Source organism: Pempheris klunzingeri, chromosome 18 (assembly GCF_042242105.1).
Source record: "Pempheris klunzingeri isolate RE-2024b chromosome 18, fPemKlu1.hap1, whole genome shotgun sequence".
Lineage (NCBI taxonomy): Eukaryota > Metazoa > Chordata > Actinopteri > Acropomatiformes > Pempheridae > Pempheris > Pempheris klunzingeri.
Window position 1 is genome coordinate 2,822,183 of NC_092029.1, and position 14,078 is coordinate 2,836,260.

General features: G+C 44.8%; 1 protein-coding gene across 1 annotated transcript in view; it reads left to right on the forward strand.

Annotated features, from left to right (window-relative positions):
• myt1la (myelin transcription factor 1-like, a) overlaps positions 1-14,078 on the forward strand; it is a 47,335-nt gene that overhangs the window by 16,751 nt on the left and 16,506 nt on the right. The window contains exons 5-10 of the mRNA XM_070849278.1: positions 1,113-1,585; positions 3,685-4,312; positions 5,773-6,191; positions 8,569-8,703; positions 11,539-11,629; positions 13,486-13,596. Of these exons, the coding sequence (XP_070705379.1) occupies positions 1,113-1,585; positions 3,685-4,312; positions 5,773-6,191; positions 8,569-8,703; positions 11,539-11,629; positions 13,486-13,596 (1,857 nt within the window). The remainder of the gene's footprint in view (positions 1-1,112; positions 1,586-3,684; positions 4,313-5,772; positions 6,192-8,568; positions 8,704-11,538; positions 11,630-13,485; positions 13,597-14,078) is intronic.

The following is a 14,078-nucleotide window of genomic DNA, read 5'->3' on the forward strand; positions in this document are numbered from 1 at the left end:
GAGTCGGAATCCACCGAAATGTCTTAACACATGGAGCACAGCAGAGGGAGTCACGGCTCTTTGACCTTTGACCTCTGCACACAAAGCACATGCCCTCTGATGACTATTAGTACACTGTGGAGTCAGACTCTGCTGCTTCTCATCGAATGAATGTATTTATTTCTTTTGTGAGAGCTCTGTGAGCATGATGAAACATTCATGTGGGGACGTGCCGTGGGAAAGATGATCAAAACATGGGATATGAGTCAAGTGAAACGTGGAAAGCATGAGGATTTTTATTTTAATACTTCTTTTTCAATGTTGACAGCAATCAGCTTTGTTTTTTTAATTGTGAAAATGGAAATTATGATATTTAATATGATATGAAATTAGGTTTTAGATATTCTGGAAATGTCCCTTTACAGCTTTATCCTTGAATTTAACTCCACTTACTGAACTTCCTGGTGCAGTCATGTGACCCAGTGACCATTTCCAACATGGTGGTCTGCCTGATTAACACCTGAGACACAACCAGCTGATTTTAAATAGTTTTTGTTATTAAAAGGTGAGTTTCAAACAGCTCTAATCCTGTCCTAGATTATATTTAACCTGTCCTGACTGGATTAGATGAAACAGTTGATGCTGTGACATTTCAGATCTTGGACAGTCGGGGTAGTAATGTGCTCCTCATGCTCCATTTAGTCTGTTTTATATCCCCCATAATTTTACTTAAAGGAGAAAGGGATTCTTATGGATTAAGGATTCACGAATCTCCACCTGAGGATATAACTATTCTTCTTTTCATTCCCATCAAGCAGATTTTGGAGCTCAATCTCGATCTTTTGTCCATCAACCACTTATTAAGTTCTGAAGGGCCAAAAATAACACGTCGGCACACTTGACTGCGTTCTGCCTCGGTGGGATCAGATGTGAGCCGGCTCTGGCCCATGTGGGTCTGCCAGATTTGGCTCACTTCTCAGATTTATTTGACCTGAGAGTCGGCTCCAGTCGGTGGCAGAGAGGCGAGCTCGGGGCCGCTGAAGTTGGAGATAAAATTGCTAAAAAGATCAAATAGCGAGAAAAGAGAACAAAGATGGCTTCTGATGGTGTTTGTGCCCTCTGTCTCGCCACAGCGTCTACGGCTGCCCTCTGGCCAAGAAGAGGAAGGCTCTGGAAAAACAGCCACTGGAGCCGGCTGCCAAGAGGAGGCCCTTCCTCACCTCCTGCCTGGGGGGGGGGGAGGAGGACGCCGGCGCCTACACCAGCTACGAGAGCGAAGGAGCCATGGAGGTGGGGGCGGAGAAGAAGGAGCAGGGGGAGGTAGTAGAGGAGGACGAGGAGGAAGAGGAGGGGGAGAGGGAAGGCGATGAGGAGGACGAGTTCTCGGAGGACAACGAGGAGGAGGAAGAGGAGGAGGAGGAGGAGGAAGAGGAGGAAGTGGAGGTGGAGAGAGCAGATACGACAATGGGAGGGGAGCGGGCGGAGGAGGAGGAGGAGGAGGGGATGTACGAGGAGGAGGAAGAAGTGGAGGATGGTGATGATGAGGAGGAGCCTGATGATGAGGGAGAGGAAGACGAGGAGGAAGAGGAGCAGAACCCTCACCATGGTGAGTTCACTGACTCTTTCCTGCATTTTAATACTGTTTCCATGTGTGTGTTTCACTTTCAAAACGACCCACACAAGTGTTTTCTGATCTTCCACCTGGTGGTGAAGCTGAATTATAACTTTAATATACATTTTGTGTGTATTACATCCATTTTGCACACAGTTTACGTCATTTAAACGTTGCCTTGTCTGTTGATGTGCCGAAACATTATTAAAAATATGCATTAAAATGGAAATAACTCTTGTAGCATCCTTGGCCCATGTAGCCACTAATGTATACAATAACTACTTATTCATAGTTTGGGAAAGTTTGTGGTTAAAAAAGTGGCTGGTCGTTGTCGGATGCTTTTCTTCCCTTTTCGAGGTTTCGCTCTCTTTTAACGTTTCACGGCTTCCTCCTTTGCTCCTCAGGGACAGCGCTGCAAACTAAAATATTCTACAAAGACTCAAGAATTATTGTATTTCAAGCCAAACTATTGTACGATCAGATCAGCACTGAGTTTGCAAAGTAAATGATTTGCCTGCTGGTGCAGTGGCTCATACTGTTGCCTCACTCCAGTGTCCTCCTGCAGTCCAAAGACGTTCAGGTTCGGTAAACTGGTAAAAATAGTTACGAGTTAGTTTAGTATAGTTATTCCTGTTGGGATTCAGCCAAAATACGATCACGTGTTCATCGTGTTGACTGAATGGGCTCCAACAACAAATGTGACCATCGTCATCATATGAAACTAAATATTTTGTCACTTAAAAACCAAAAGTTATGAAACACATTAAATATGATGAATAATCAGGCTTCAGTGGAAAAAAACAATTACAATGAAGTAAAATTGATAGTAAAATATTGTTTATAATCAAGTATGATCATCATTTAGGGGATTTCACAGTGACAAAGGCTGAAAGAGATAAAAGTGACTCGAGGTCACTTTTCAAGAAGAAAATGTTAAAAGTCCCCGATTCTGCATCTTCACGTGGTTTATTGTTCAACGGCAGACAGCGAGGTGGATTCAGGATTCAGAGCTGGAGGAGGTCACATGACCAACAGATCATATTTACTGAAAGATGGAGCAGGACAAACAGACAGGATGTTGTTTCGGCGGTCTGTAGACACACCAGGGACACGTGCTTCTGTTGAGAAGACGTTGAAATGAGCGTTTTGCATGATATGGGACCTTTAACATTGGTTATAGGTGAAGCTTCTGAAGGTCCCATCATCATGTTTCAACAGGGGAACTTTTCTTTTGAGCAGAATACTAACTGCTGTACTCCCACAGACTCAGGGGCTCATGCTCAGGTCCTGTTCTGGTGTCCAGCCTTAGTTTGCGTTGTGCTGTGGGTCTGCAGTGGGAGAGGAGAAAGTGAGGAGAGCTGCTGAACCGAATCTCCGGTAGACCAGATGCTCTGCGCTCTCCCGCCCGCCACGTTTCCCTCGATTCCCCCCCCACCTCCCCCCCCCCGTGTCCTCAATCGCTTCTGACAGTGCTTCACGAGTAATCGGGAGAGGAGCTCTGCTGAGTTATTAACTCCCACCCTCCCCTCCTCTCCCCTCCCCTCCCCGCTTGCCTCCTTGTCTCGGCGGACGTGTCACATGCGCTCTGCCTCGGCTTCTCCTCCTGAGAATATTTATGGCTCCCGAATCGGAGCACCTCACACGCCTCCCTTTTCAATTTCTCTGCTCTCATTCGCCGCCTCTGTCCCCAAAATCAACAGTGAGGCTTAGCGGGCAGAGCAGCGCTGCTCTGCACAGCTCTGGGTTGTGTGTTTTTTGAGAGTAAACAGTGGATCATAATTGGGAGGGATGCAGCTCATGTATTCAGAAATATGTGAGAAGAAACTGGGCTCATCTGCACCGCTGAGTTTATTCGAGGCTGTAAGAGCTTAATTTCCTTTTCATCTGCAGGATTGTTGTTCTATAAACGAGCAAATAGTTTTATTATCTACAAAATGAATCCATTTCCTTTTATTTTTGACCAAATGCTGCTGTTTATGTTGTTTACGGTGCAAAATACTGAGCAAAACTATGCTGATTGGTAAAATCAGGCTGTGATGTGAGATGGGAGTTTAGATGCCTGAAAGGTTTTTAATTTTTTTATTTTGTGACAGCAGAGAACCACTACAAACCCGGTGGACAATCAAAGCTCATTCCAATTCAGAAGGACGACAACAACAACAACAGCTGCACCATCGGCGCCGGCAACGGCACCGGAGAGGACTACGAGAACTACGACGAGCTGGTCGCCAAGTCGCTGCTCAACCTGGGCAAGATCGCAGAAGACGCCGCCTACCAGGCCATGACCGAGTCCGAGATGAACAGCAACTCCTCCAACAGCGCCGGGGAGGACGAAGACGACGAGGAGGATGATGGCAGCGATCAGGGCGACAGGAAGGGCGAACTGAGCGTGGACCTCGACAGCGATGTCGTCAGGGAGACGGTAGATTCCCTGAAGCTCCTGGCGCAGGGTCACGGCGCCATGCTGCCTGAAGATGGCTACCCGGACGGCACCATGGTGGACGATGGCTGTCACGCCAACGGGCGGCCCGGTGGAAGGGTTCAGGCTGAGGAGAGCGAGGAGGAGGTGTGTCTCAGCAGTCTGGAGTGTCTGAGGAACCAATGCTTTGATCTGGCTCGGAAACTGAGCGAGACCCAGACGTCTGATCGGCCCGCCCTGCACACTCTCCACCACCAACTCCAGTTCCCCTCAGACCAGCAGATGACACATCACATGAGCCGGTACGTCATCCCTTTTCCTTTTTCCACATATTCATGTTTTTCTTCCGCCTCCATTCTAAAGGCTCTGTGGGTAGCTTACACCAGTCCCACATTAGCATAATTATTATTGGCATTTCTGCTGCGACTCAGTGGGTCTGATCTGAAGTGAAGTCTGGGCTGTTTTATGTCATGAAACAGTCAGAGGACGCTGTTTCTTCAGAGCAGTGAGGTGGGCCTCTGCAGGCGGGTGGGGAAGAGTCGAAGGGGGCGTGGAGGGAAAGACACGAGGTGTGAGATGAAAGGTACCGATCTATAACGGGCTTCTGGATGTGATTGTCGTTGAGTCTCCATATCAGCAGATGCAATAAAAATACAGTCAGAACTTGCCTGAGAATTAGCACGTTTTTGAGTTTTCTTCAGTATCACAGTAATCCAGTGGTAGCTGCACATACATACATGGATGTGCTGTGAACACGAACTGCTAATAGCTAATTCAGCATACTTTAAATGTAAAATTTGACAAAATTTAAACAAATATAGACAAAAAAATGGGCACAAAAGGGTGACGCACAGTGTTAGACCCCTTTTCCAGAGTGGATAAAAAGACTAAAGTTTAATTTTAATGTTGATTTTAGTTTCAAATTAATATAAACCTAAAAATGATGAAGAAAACAGCATGTTTTGAGGTTGTATCCGGCCTCTTGTTCCTCTTTAGGAAGCTTGTTTGGCAAAAAAAAATGAGTCATATATGTGAATGCATGTTTTACAAGACTAGAAATGTAACTGACAGGTTATCCACTCACTCGATAAACAGGGTCTTGCTTCATTTATGCTAGATGACAGTACTGTTGTTGTTCTCTGTCAGAGTGCCATCTGTTTGTGTTTGCTAGATGCAAATTTGTTGTGGTCAAACAGTGAAGGCTAAAACTGTGGAATTAAAAATCTAATTCAAAGGATTGTAGAGATTGCAATATTCAAAAAACCATGTAAGTCAATTAGACTTTTCAGAACTCGCTCTCAATGAAACTCGGTAGCGTTGGCCTTTCTCTTCACATGGGGCCATATCAGACGTTACAAGGTCAAATGTGGGATTTCCGTCAGCCTTGTACCTTCACAGTTATCAACAGAGATCGTGGAAATTGTGAAAGTTAAAAAAATTCTGCTTTTATTGGGAAGCCAAATATCTGTGGCCTGCAGGTCTGCCATTGATTTAAGGGAACAAAAGAAGGAAAGTGTATCAGCTTTTATGCGTCATAAACTGACACTGACAGCACTTTTGAACTACGCACCAGATGGTTAAAGTGGTACTTTTATAACAACCAAACTTCTCTGTGTCTCAGTGATTGACTGGAACAGGGTGTTCAAACACTGTCCACTGTTCCAGGACAAACCGAGGCTCTGAGAACAGATTCGGGCCTTTTCTAAACTGCTGGAAAGCCTCAAGTCACTGCTGCTCATTTCTTCTCCTACTTACCGCTCAGGTTTGACAGCTGCCAGCAGGCTGTGCAGGGAGAGCCCCGGCCTCTGGAGCGCAGCTACTCCGACATGGTGAACCTGATGAAGCTGGAGGAGCAGCTGAGTCCGGCCTCCAGAGGTTACCCGACCAGCTGCAGCCAGGAGGGCGATGAAGACACCACGTCGGTGGCCTCTGATCGCTCAGACGAGACCTTCGACATGGCCAAGGGAAACCTGTCGCTGCTGGAGAAGGCCATCGCCCTGGAATCGGAGAGGGCGAAGGTCATGAGGGACAGGATGGCCTCGGAGCACACGTTTCCCCGTCGGGATCAGCACAATCATCATCGCGGCCACGGCGAGCACAGCCCGAGGCTGAGCAGCTCCGCCGAGGAGCGCAAGTCCAGGATGCACCACGATGGGTTGAAGAGGGCCTACTACCCTAAAGGTAGGCAGCAGAAACCCACACACTGACCCTCACTGTGTCATTATCGATCCATGTTCAGCAAAGTTACGAGACTCTATACTGTATGTTGATTCTGCATGTTTGTTCCTTGCGGACACTGTTGGAAAATCTGTCAATCAAAAAGTCTCCTTATCAAATTAGCGCCAACTTAAAGTCTGTCTCATCTGTGCGGCGTCACATGTTGCACTCCAGACGTCAGTTTCAGGGCGTGAAAGTTTGGATATTTGCTGCTGTTTTTAGCTCTCACCTATAGCGTAACAGAAGTTATGAAATACAGCGTTGTCTCTCTTAATCCTCGTGGTCCCACATTCAGATATATTTTACATCTGGGAAACAGAAACTGATGTCTGGGAGTTTTTTTTCATGGCAGGGCTATTTTTAACAGAGCGTCTGGAGTTCCAGAGGCTAATTTAGTTCAGTCAGTCAGTGATGGTGTGACTCTGCTCCATCAGACTACATCGCTGTGTTCACAGCACACCTACTAAATAACTACATATTAATTGAAATGTAAATACTAATTTATCTGTCAAAGTTGTACACAGTAATAAAGGAGCTATGAAACTCTCACTGTAAGATGACAACAACATCAATAAACACTGAAAACTTCAGTGTTTGAACTGTATTTACAAAGTGGTCATCTGCCAATTTCACATCACTTCTTTGCATCACATTTGACCCCAATCCACTTCTACTCCAGAAATCTGACCCCAAGTCAGCAGAGAGGAAGTTTATCTTGCCCTCCTGACTTATTGTAACCCTCAACACTGCATCAGCCGGAGGCTACCGCTGCTTCAGCAGGCAAAAAAAAAAAAAAAAAAAGACACACTGGTGCTTTAATGTGTATCTTTTTCCACTCTGATTCAAATATTTTCTGGGTTGAATGAGTTTTCTGACCCCTGGGCTCTTAAAACCTGTTAAAATCCTATTGTGTTATTTCCAAAATGCTGTACATGGCCGCCGATGAGATAATGGGTGCTCATTTTCTACATTCAGGACCAACACAGTTTTTTTTTTGCAGATGCACGGTTTTCCTCTGACAGCAGCTTATGTTGTTAAAATAGGCCGGTGTGGGAACATCAGACGGCCGGCTTGTCAGGCATGAGTAATGGCAATCTGCACGGCCCGTTAGGAGAGCAAATCCATCTGTGGGTCGCTATCTGCGGCCTATTTCTCTAAATCCACTAAGATACAAACCCCACGGCCGCCGGGAGGGAGTCAGAGCCGTGCAGCCATCGGCCACACCGCAGACTCAGATGGGCTTCAGCCTGCTTCATTAGCACAGCGGATGCCTTTGTGGGCCCACAGGGAGCTTCTCATGAGAGCTTTCATTATGATCAAGAATCGGACTGAAGACAGTAAACTTGGGCCAATTCCAGGTGTCAGTTTCTGGTCCAGAGCTGACCTGAGTGCTGCTAAGTGGAGCTGATTTTCAGCCCAATCAAGACAAACATGCACCCCTGAAGCGGTGCCCTGCCCTGCCATTTTGGTGCACTTCATTAATTCAGCCTTGCATTATGCCCATGTTAGCACTTCTCTGGTATTTCGTTCTGTTTTGTTTTCCTTGAACCAATCAGTGTGTGATGTATCTCTCCCACAAAGGCCATGTAGGTGGATGAAGTAGCCATCCGTAATCCTGCACACGAAGCTCTGACTGCTCAGTTGTTCCTCCAACCAGCTGAAACAGTCATCAATGGGTACATGTAGGTTACGGGCCAGAGCTGGGGTGCAGTGCCATTGTTCTGATAATCCATTGTTCCAAACCACGACAGTCTGAAAAATCAGACCAAAAGCCCGTTTGTCCAACAGCCCAAAGAGAAACCACACAGACGTCCTGTAGCTGTTAGTGCAGTGACTGCTGGCTCTGTCCATGGTGCTGAATCAGCTGGAGGGTTATCCCGAATTATCAAGAATCCTCCTTTTTCTGACCACCTTTGAAGAGATTTTACTGCTTGTTTTAATATGGAAGATACGCTTGTTTCCTGTTTACGACCGACGGTCAACTTCTCTGACTTTAACAGAGCAGATCTATCACAACCGTTTATGTTGTTCTAGACGTCCTGAGTTTTTCCACCACCCCACATCTGATGACGTGAGTGACGTGGATGCCTCCTACACAACTGCAGGGAGAGCGTCTATTTTTGAGCAATCGGCGTTTCATTTTGGGATAATGGGCTGTTGGATAAAGGGGCTCTCAGTCCAATGGGACTGTTGGGGTTTCAGAGTAATGGGCCATCAGAACAACGAGTCCTCAGAGCTGGTTCAACAATTGGTCCCAAAAAACGACTCAGCCGCCGGTTACCGGTCGACTCAACACCGCCTCCCTCTCATTTCCTCAGTCTCATCTGTTTGTCCTCTCCAGACTCTTCCAGGGGAGAGAAGAAGGAGAGTAAGTGTCCGACGCCGGGCTGTGATGGGACTGGTCATGTGACGGGTCTGTACCCACACCACCGCAGCCTGTCCGGGTGTCCTCACAAAGACCGAGTCCCACCTGAGAGTAGGTCCCACTGCCTGGATGTCACGCTGCACTGAGAACACACCCAGCTTTAAGAAAAACTCTGAATAATAAGAGTCTGACAAGTCATTTCAGCCAGCGTAGCACCTCAGCCTGAGGGTGTGGTTTAAATTGTACAATCATTTCTCAGAGTTGGAGCTGCTTTGGAGGCAGAAATCATCTTTTTGGTCACGTTAAAGCTCAGCTGAGCAAGCTGCAGACCCTCGGTGCTCTGGTCAGCTCACAGAGTCGTGGCTAAATATAAATACAGTTATTAATGTATAGATAATCATGCATGAAGCTCAGCAGGCTAAGAAACGATGATATCAAGATTTTGGCTAATTAGCTGACTTAGCAGAGCTAGTTATTGTGGTAGTCTGTGTGGTAGTAGTGACTATAAAGTTGTTGTCTTTTGGCTTAATGGGTCTAATGCTGCATTCACTACATATCATTTAGGCGATTAATTACAAAAAACTGACAGGGTTGCATCAAATTAACTCCAACATTGAGTCTAATTCATTTGATCTGGCTGACTCTGTTTGCCTAAAAAACTGCTAACCAGCTTCATAACCTCCACACAAAGGGGGGGCCACTATCGTGTCTTAGAACAACGCTCCAAAGACGGGAAAAACTTTTCATTTTTCACATTTCGCTTGAATGCAACTTAAGTAACGTTAGTCACTGCGCTTCTTGAGCTCCAGCCCCTGAGGTTTAACTGAACCAAATTAATCTGATTATTTTTGCCTCTGAGAAATGTTTGTAGATCTGAAACCATAATCCTCTTTTATTTCGCCTTAAATGAATTAAAAATCTGCTCAGAACTTATTATCTGACAGTATTTGGGAGAGAAAAGGCAACATGTACGCCAAGTAAACTCACAGTATCATGGCTGCTTTGAATTTAAGTCAGTGTTTTAGTTTGTACGACATAACCAAAGCCTTAACTTATTTCATTTCATTTATTTAGTTTGTTTAGTGGTTCCACTGGACATAATTGGGAAAATCTCAACAAGCAAATACTGAAGTAATGAATCCTGACTCCAAATGACTTGTTAGATGGACTGTGTAGCAGTGAAAGTTGGGACCATGTTGGGCATGTTAGCTGTCCACCACCATGCATCCATCCTGCATGACTCTGCGTCTGTGTGTTTTGTTGTGTTCAGACTGTTTCATAGGTTACGTTGGGTTTGACTTTGGCAAAAGCTGCAGCGGAGGATTTATTTCTCAGTCATGAATTAATGATTTGCAATTTTCAGAATCAGATTTTTAATCAGTGCATATGACAAAAGCTATTCATGCTACTGGTGGTTTTTAAGATCCTTTTTTGATCATTAGAGGAGCACAACTCGAGGTAAACCCTGATCGCTGCAAAACATTATCAAGGTTTTGAGTTTCAAAGGCAGCTGAGCACTGAAAAGAGTTTATCTAGTGCAAACCAAAGTGAGAAAACAAAAAAAAGCTTAAAAGTTGGTCGTCTTGCAGTATATTTACTGTGGCTCAGTAGAAAAGGTTTTTTTTTTTTTTGTTTGTTATGTTTGTTTTTTGTGTCCTCCTTTACTTTCTTTTCTTCCTCTTCCTCTTCATCACACCTGCCTGATGTCTGGTTTCGGTATCTGTGCTGCTGATGTAACATGAACAGCATGAACAATCAGTTTGATCCACCTGCTGGCTGGAAGAATTCACAAAACAACCTGCACGAGAGCACAACTCCAAATATCCGCACAGCAAACTCACAGGGAATATGTTGCTGTAGATTAGATAAAATTGGAGTCACCTTGGAGGAGCGAGGCCGGGCGACGCACCTGCAGAAACAATCCACAGAAGAACTGAGTGGAATATAAATTAAGAATATTACATTAGTTATATAATGTAATATCATTTTTGATTAATTTATTTCAACTGAGTCTCAGAACTTCTCTTCCAAAGCCAAAAAATGTCAACCATAATGTCACCATAATGAACTAATAATGCTTTCAGTATTATTAATGAAGGGATTTAAATTTAGAATATATGGATGATGCGTTATGTCATGTTTTTTAAGTATGACAACAAAAGATATTACACTAAAAGCAAAATATGGAAGATAAAAGGATATTTAGTAATATATTATATTGGTGTGAAAAGAGAATTACTGCTTAAATTAACATTTACAGCACAAACATATACATAACATGAGTCTACTTCATTTGCATTTACAGTAACCTTTGTTGTAACACAATATTCAGTTCACTTGATGTAAAATCACAATCCACCAAACATTTATCGCCCCACATCTCGTTCCTTTACCATCTGCAGAGTCATCAGCAGACTTTAACAGTGCATGACAAACTTCTCGGTATGTTCTCGTCTCATGAAAGTTCATGAAATGAGCGCAGTGATCAAAATGCAAATGATACTTGTGTTTCCCCAGCAGGAAAGGATTAGCGGGAGCAGACATGACTGGAAACGTAGAGTAGTTTGTGATGGCGAGACATTTACCTTTAATTTAAATTTTTTTTTTTTTTGCAAAAACTTTTTTTTTTTCTTAATTATGTAGAACCAAAACTTCCAGCGAACCTGAAACTGTTGAAGTGTGAAGCTGCTTTACTGCACTGAGGGGTGAAAGTGTGTTTACTTCCTGCTGTCGACACATAATCCTTTCACGCTGGAGTTTGTCATATCGCTGAAACTTTGCTGCAGCGTCCATCATGTCATTTTTGTGAAATGTGGCGGCCCGTTGTCGTTGCCAGTCGTGCAGCTGTAGTCTGTGCATGCCTAACCGTCGTAGCTGAACGCCTGGAAACTCTCCTGTCTGCTCCTAACCCTCGCTGTCTTTCTCACCTTTTCCTGTCTGTCAAAGTCCTTGCCATGTATGAAAATGTTTTAAAGTGCCCCACTCCTGGCTGCTCTGGACGGGGTCATGTCAATAGCAACAGGAACTCGCATCGCAGGTGAGTGAGTGTCCTTCAGCCGGGCCGCTAACAGCTGAGTAACACCGCCGACATGTGAATGTGGCACATTTACAGTACGAACGCTGTGAGTGTGTTTGACGGAGAAGTTTAAGGTCAAACAGTTTACTGATGTTTAGCTTAACGTCACATTTGCTTCCCTACGTTTGCAATAAGTAGACTCAAGCTTAGCATCTGAGAACTCCCTAAAAAGGCGAAAACTAAACTATGCACCACATATTGAAAATAAAACTGCTGCAAAGCCTCATAACAAGTCACTTTCCAGTGTTTCAGGCTCTGAATTGAGACATTTGGATAGTTCAAAGGTGTTAATAGTGTTTTTTTGGTACGCATCCAAAACTTGGGCATTGTCTCATGTTAAATCTTGTTAAGATGTGAGCTCTGGTGTCAGTCAAGTCTCTGTTGATTGATCACCGAGTGACATCTTTGCTTGTTTTTTACGTACAACCCCAAATATATGAGATCTTTGTCTGTTTTTATGGTTTTTTTTGCCCACTAATGCTGCAGTTTTTCGTCCCAAAAAGAGGTTTCTCTGTTTCTACTGCCATCATGTGAAAAAGCTGGAACATTCGCAGCTTTTTGAGACGTGTGCTTTTGTCATGTGGTAAAGGGGCTTAAATTAAAAGAAAGTTTTCCAGGTTTGAGCTGAAGGTGTGTCTGCATCACATCAGCAGTTCAGCTGTTTAACATGCAGACAGTTACTACACACACACACACACACACACACACACACGCACGCACACAAACACCCATATTTTTGAATTATGTAATGTGATTAATCACACTCATTTTCTCACACATACGTAGAGCCTCAGATCACACACACACACACACACACACACACACAGTCTTATCTGTGCACGTGTTTGCACACACACCACACAGATACACACACACACACGCAGTAAGACACAAATTAGCTCACAAACAGCAGCACACGTGCGCTGGCAGACAGAGGAGCACACACACACTCGCTCAGACATGGCTGCAGGGTGTGTTATGTAGCACAGCTCCGCTGGGAGAGGAAACAAAGCACTAGCTAGCTAGCTTAGCCTCCGTTAGCTACCAGCTCACATGGCTTTCATGTCTGGCAGTCGCCATGGAAACGCCTTCATAGCAGCAGCTGCAGCAGCCGTCGTGCTGATCTGTCACACTCTCCTCACACACTCCTATCATCCTTTAAAATGTGTGTGTACTGTCTGTGTGTGTGTGTGTGTGTGTGTGTGTGTGTGTGTGTGAGTGTGTGTGTGGTGGCAGTAACAATATTTCATTCCTTCTGTGTATGAAGCGATTAGGATTTGCCCGGAGTGGCACACAGATGGAGAGGCAGGAAGTTTTAGTTTTGCATGCAGCCTGCGCTTCAGCCAATCGGCTTCTCCTTTACTCCGAATTCACAACAGAACTACAGACCACGTCAGCGACTCTACGTAAACGACCGTCCGTCCAATCAACACCAACTTTATTTAGATGCTGACTGAATGCCAGCGGCCGTGGGGGTGGAGGTGGAGGGGGGGGGGAGTTGTGGAGCAGAAAGGACGAACTGTCTCCACCAGAAATGCCATGAAGCTGTCCGTCTGTGTGGGGGACAGAATGAGCTTCACTAGTTAAACCAGTCAGTCAGTGAACTAGTCGCTGAGTTAGTAAAGCAGTGATGCAGTGATCATAAAGTAGGCCATTTTATATCCATAATTCATTCTGAACTGCTGTTACTGACAGCTGAACCTTCATTCAGAGCCAGATGCTGTGTGTGTGTGTGTGTGTGTGTGTAAGTGTGTGTGTGTGTGTGTGTGTGTGTGTGTGTACAGTATATAACCAGGTTGTGTGTGCTGTCTCTCCAGTCTGTCTGGCTGTCCCATCGCTGCCGCAGAGAAGATGGCGAAGGTCCACGAGAAGAGCCACTCGACTGACACCGGCAGTAAGACCAATCAGACGTCAGACCGTGTCCTCAGGTACCGCCCACTCTCAGCCCAACACGAAAATAACATCTTTTAATAATGATGCTCTGCAGTGTTGACGCAGTGAAACCTCTAATTGCGATGTATTATTGAGGGATGCTGAATGGTGCGTAAAAATTGAACTTGTAATAAACACAAAGCCGACATCTTGTCTTGTTCATTGCCATCCAGCCGTAGATTATATTTACTGCGTGTTACTGAATTTGGCATCCCCACTCTTGTATTATTGCGTTATTCATTATTCAAACTGTTAAAAACAACCTTGCCTCTTGCTTTAGCAAACATGTTAAGATTATTTTTTATGGCTCTAAAATGATGCCAAATGGTGCAATGAACCATCAGCATATAATCCTAATCTTTTTTCCCGTTTCTGGGGCTGACATATTCTGAATCAGTCATATGTGCAACTGTGGATGTCAAATTGTGCAGTGAAAAATGTAGATTTCTTAAACCAGGGATGCCAAATGTCCAGTAAA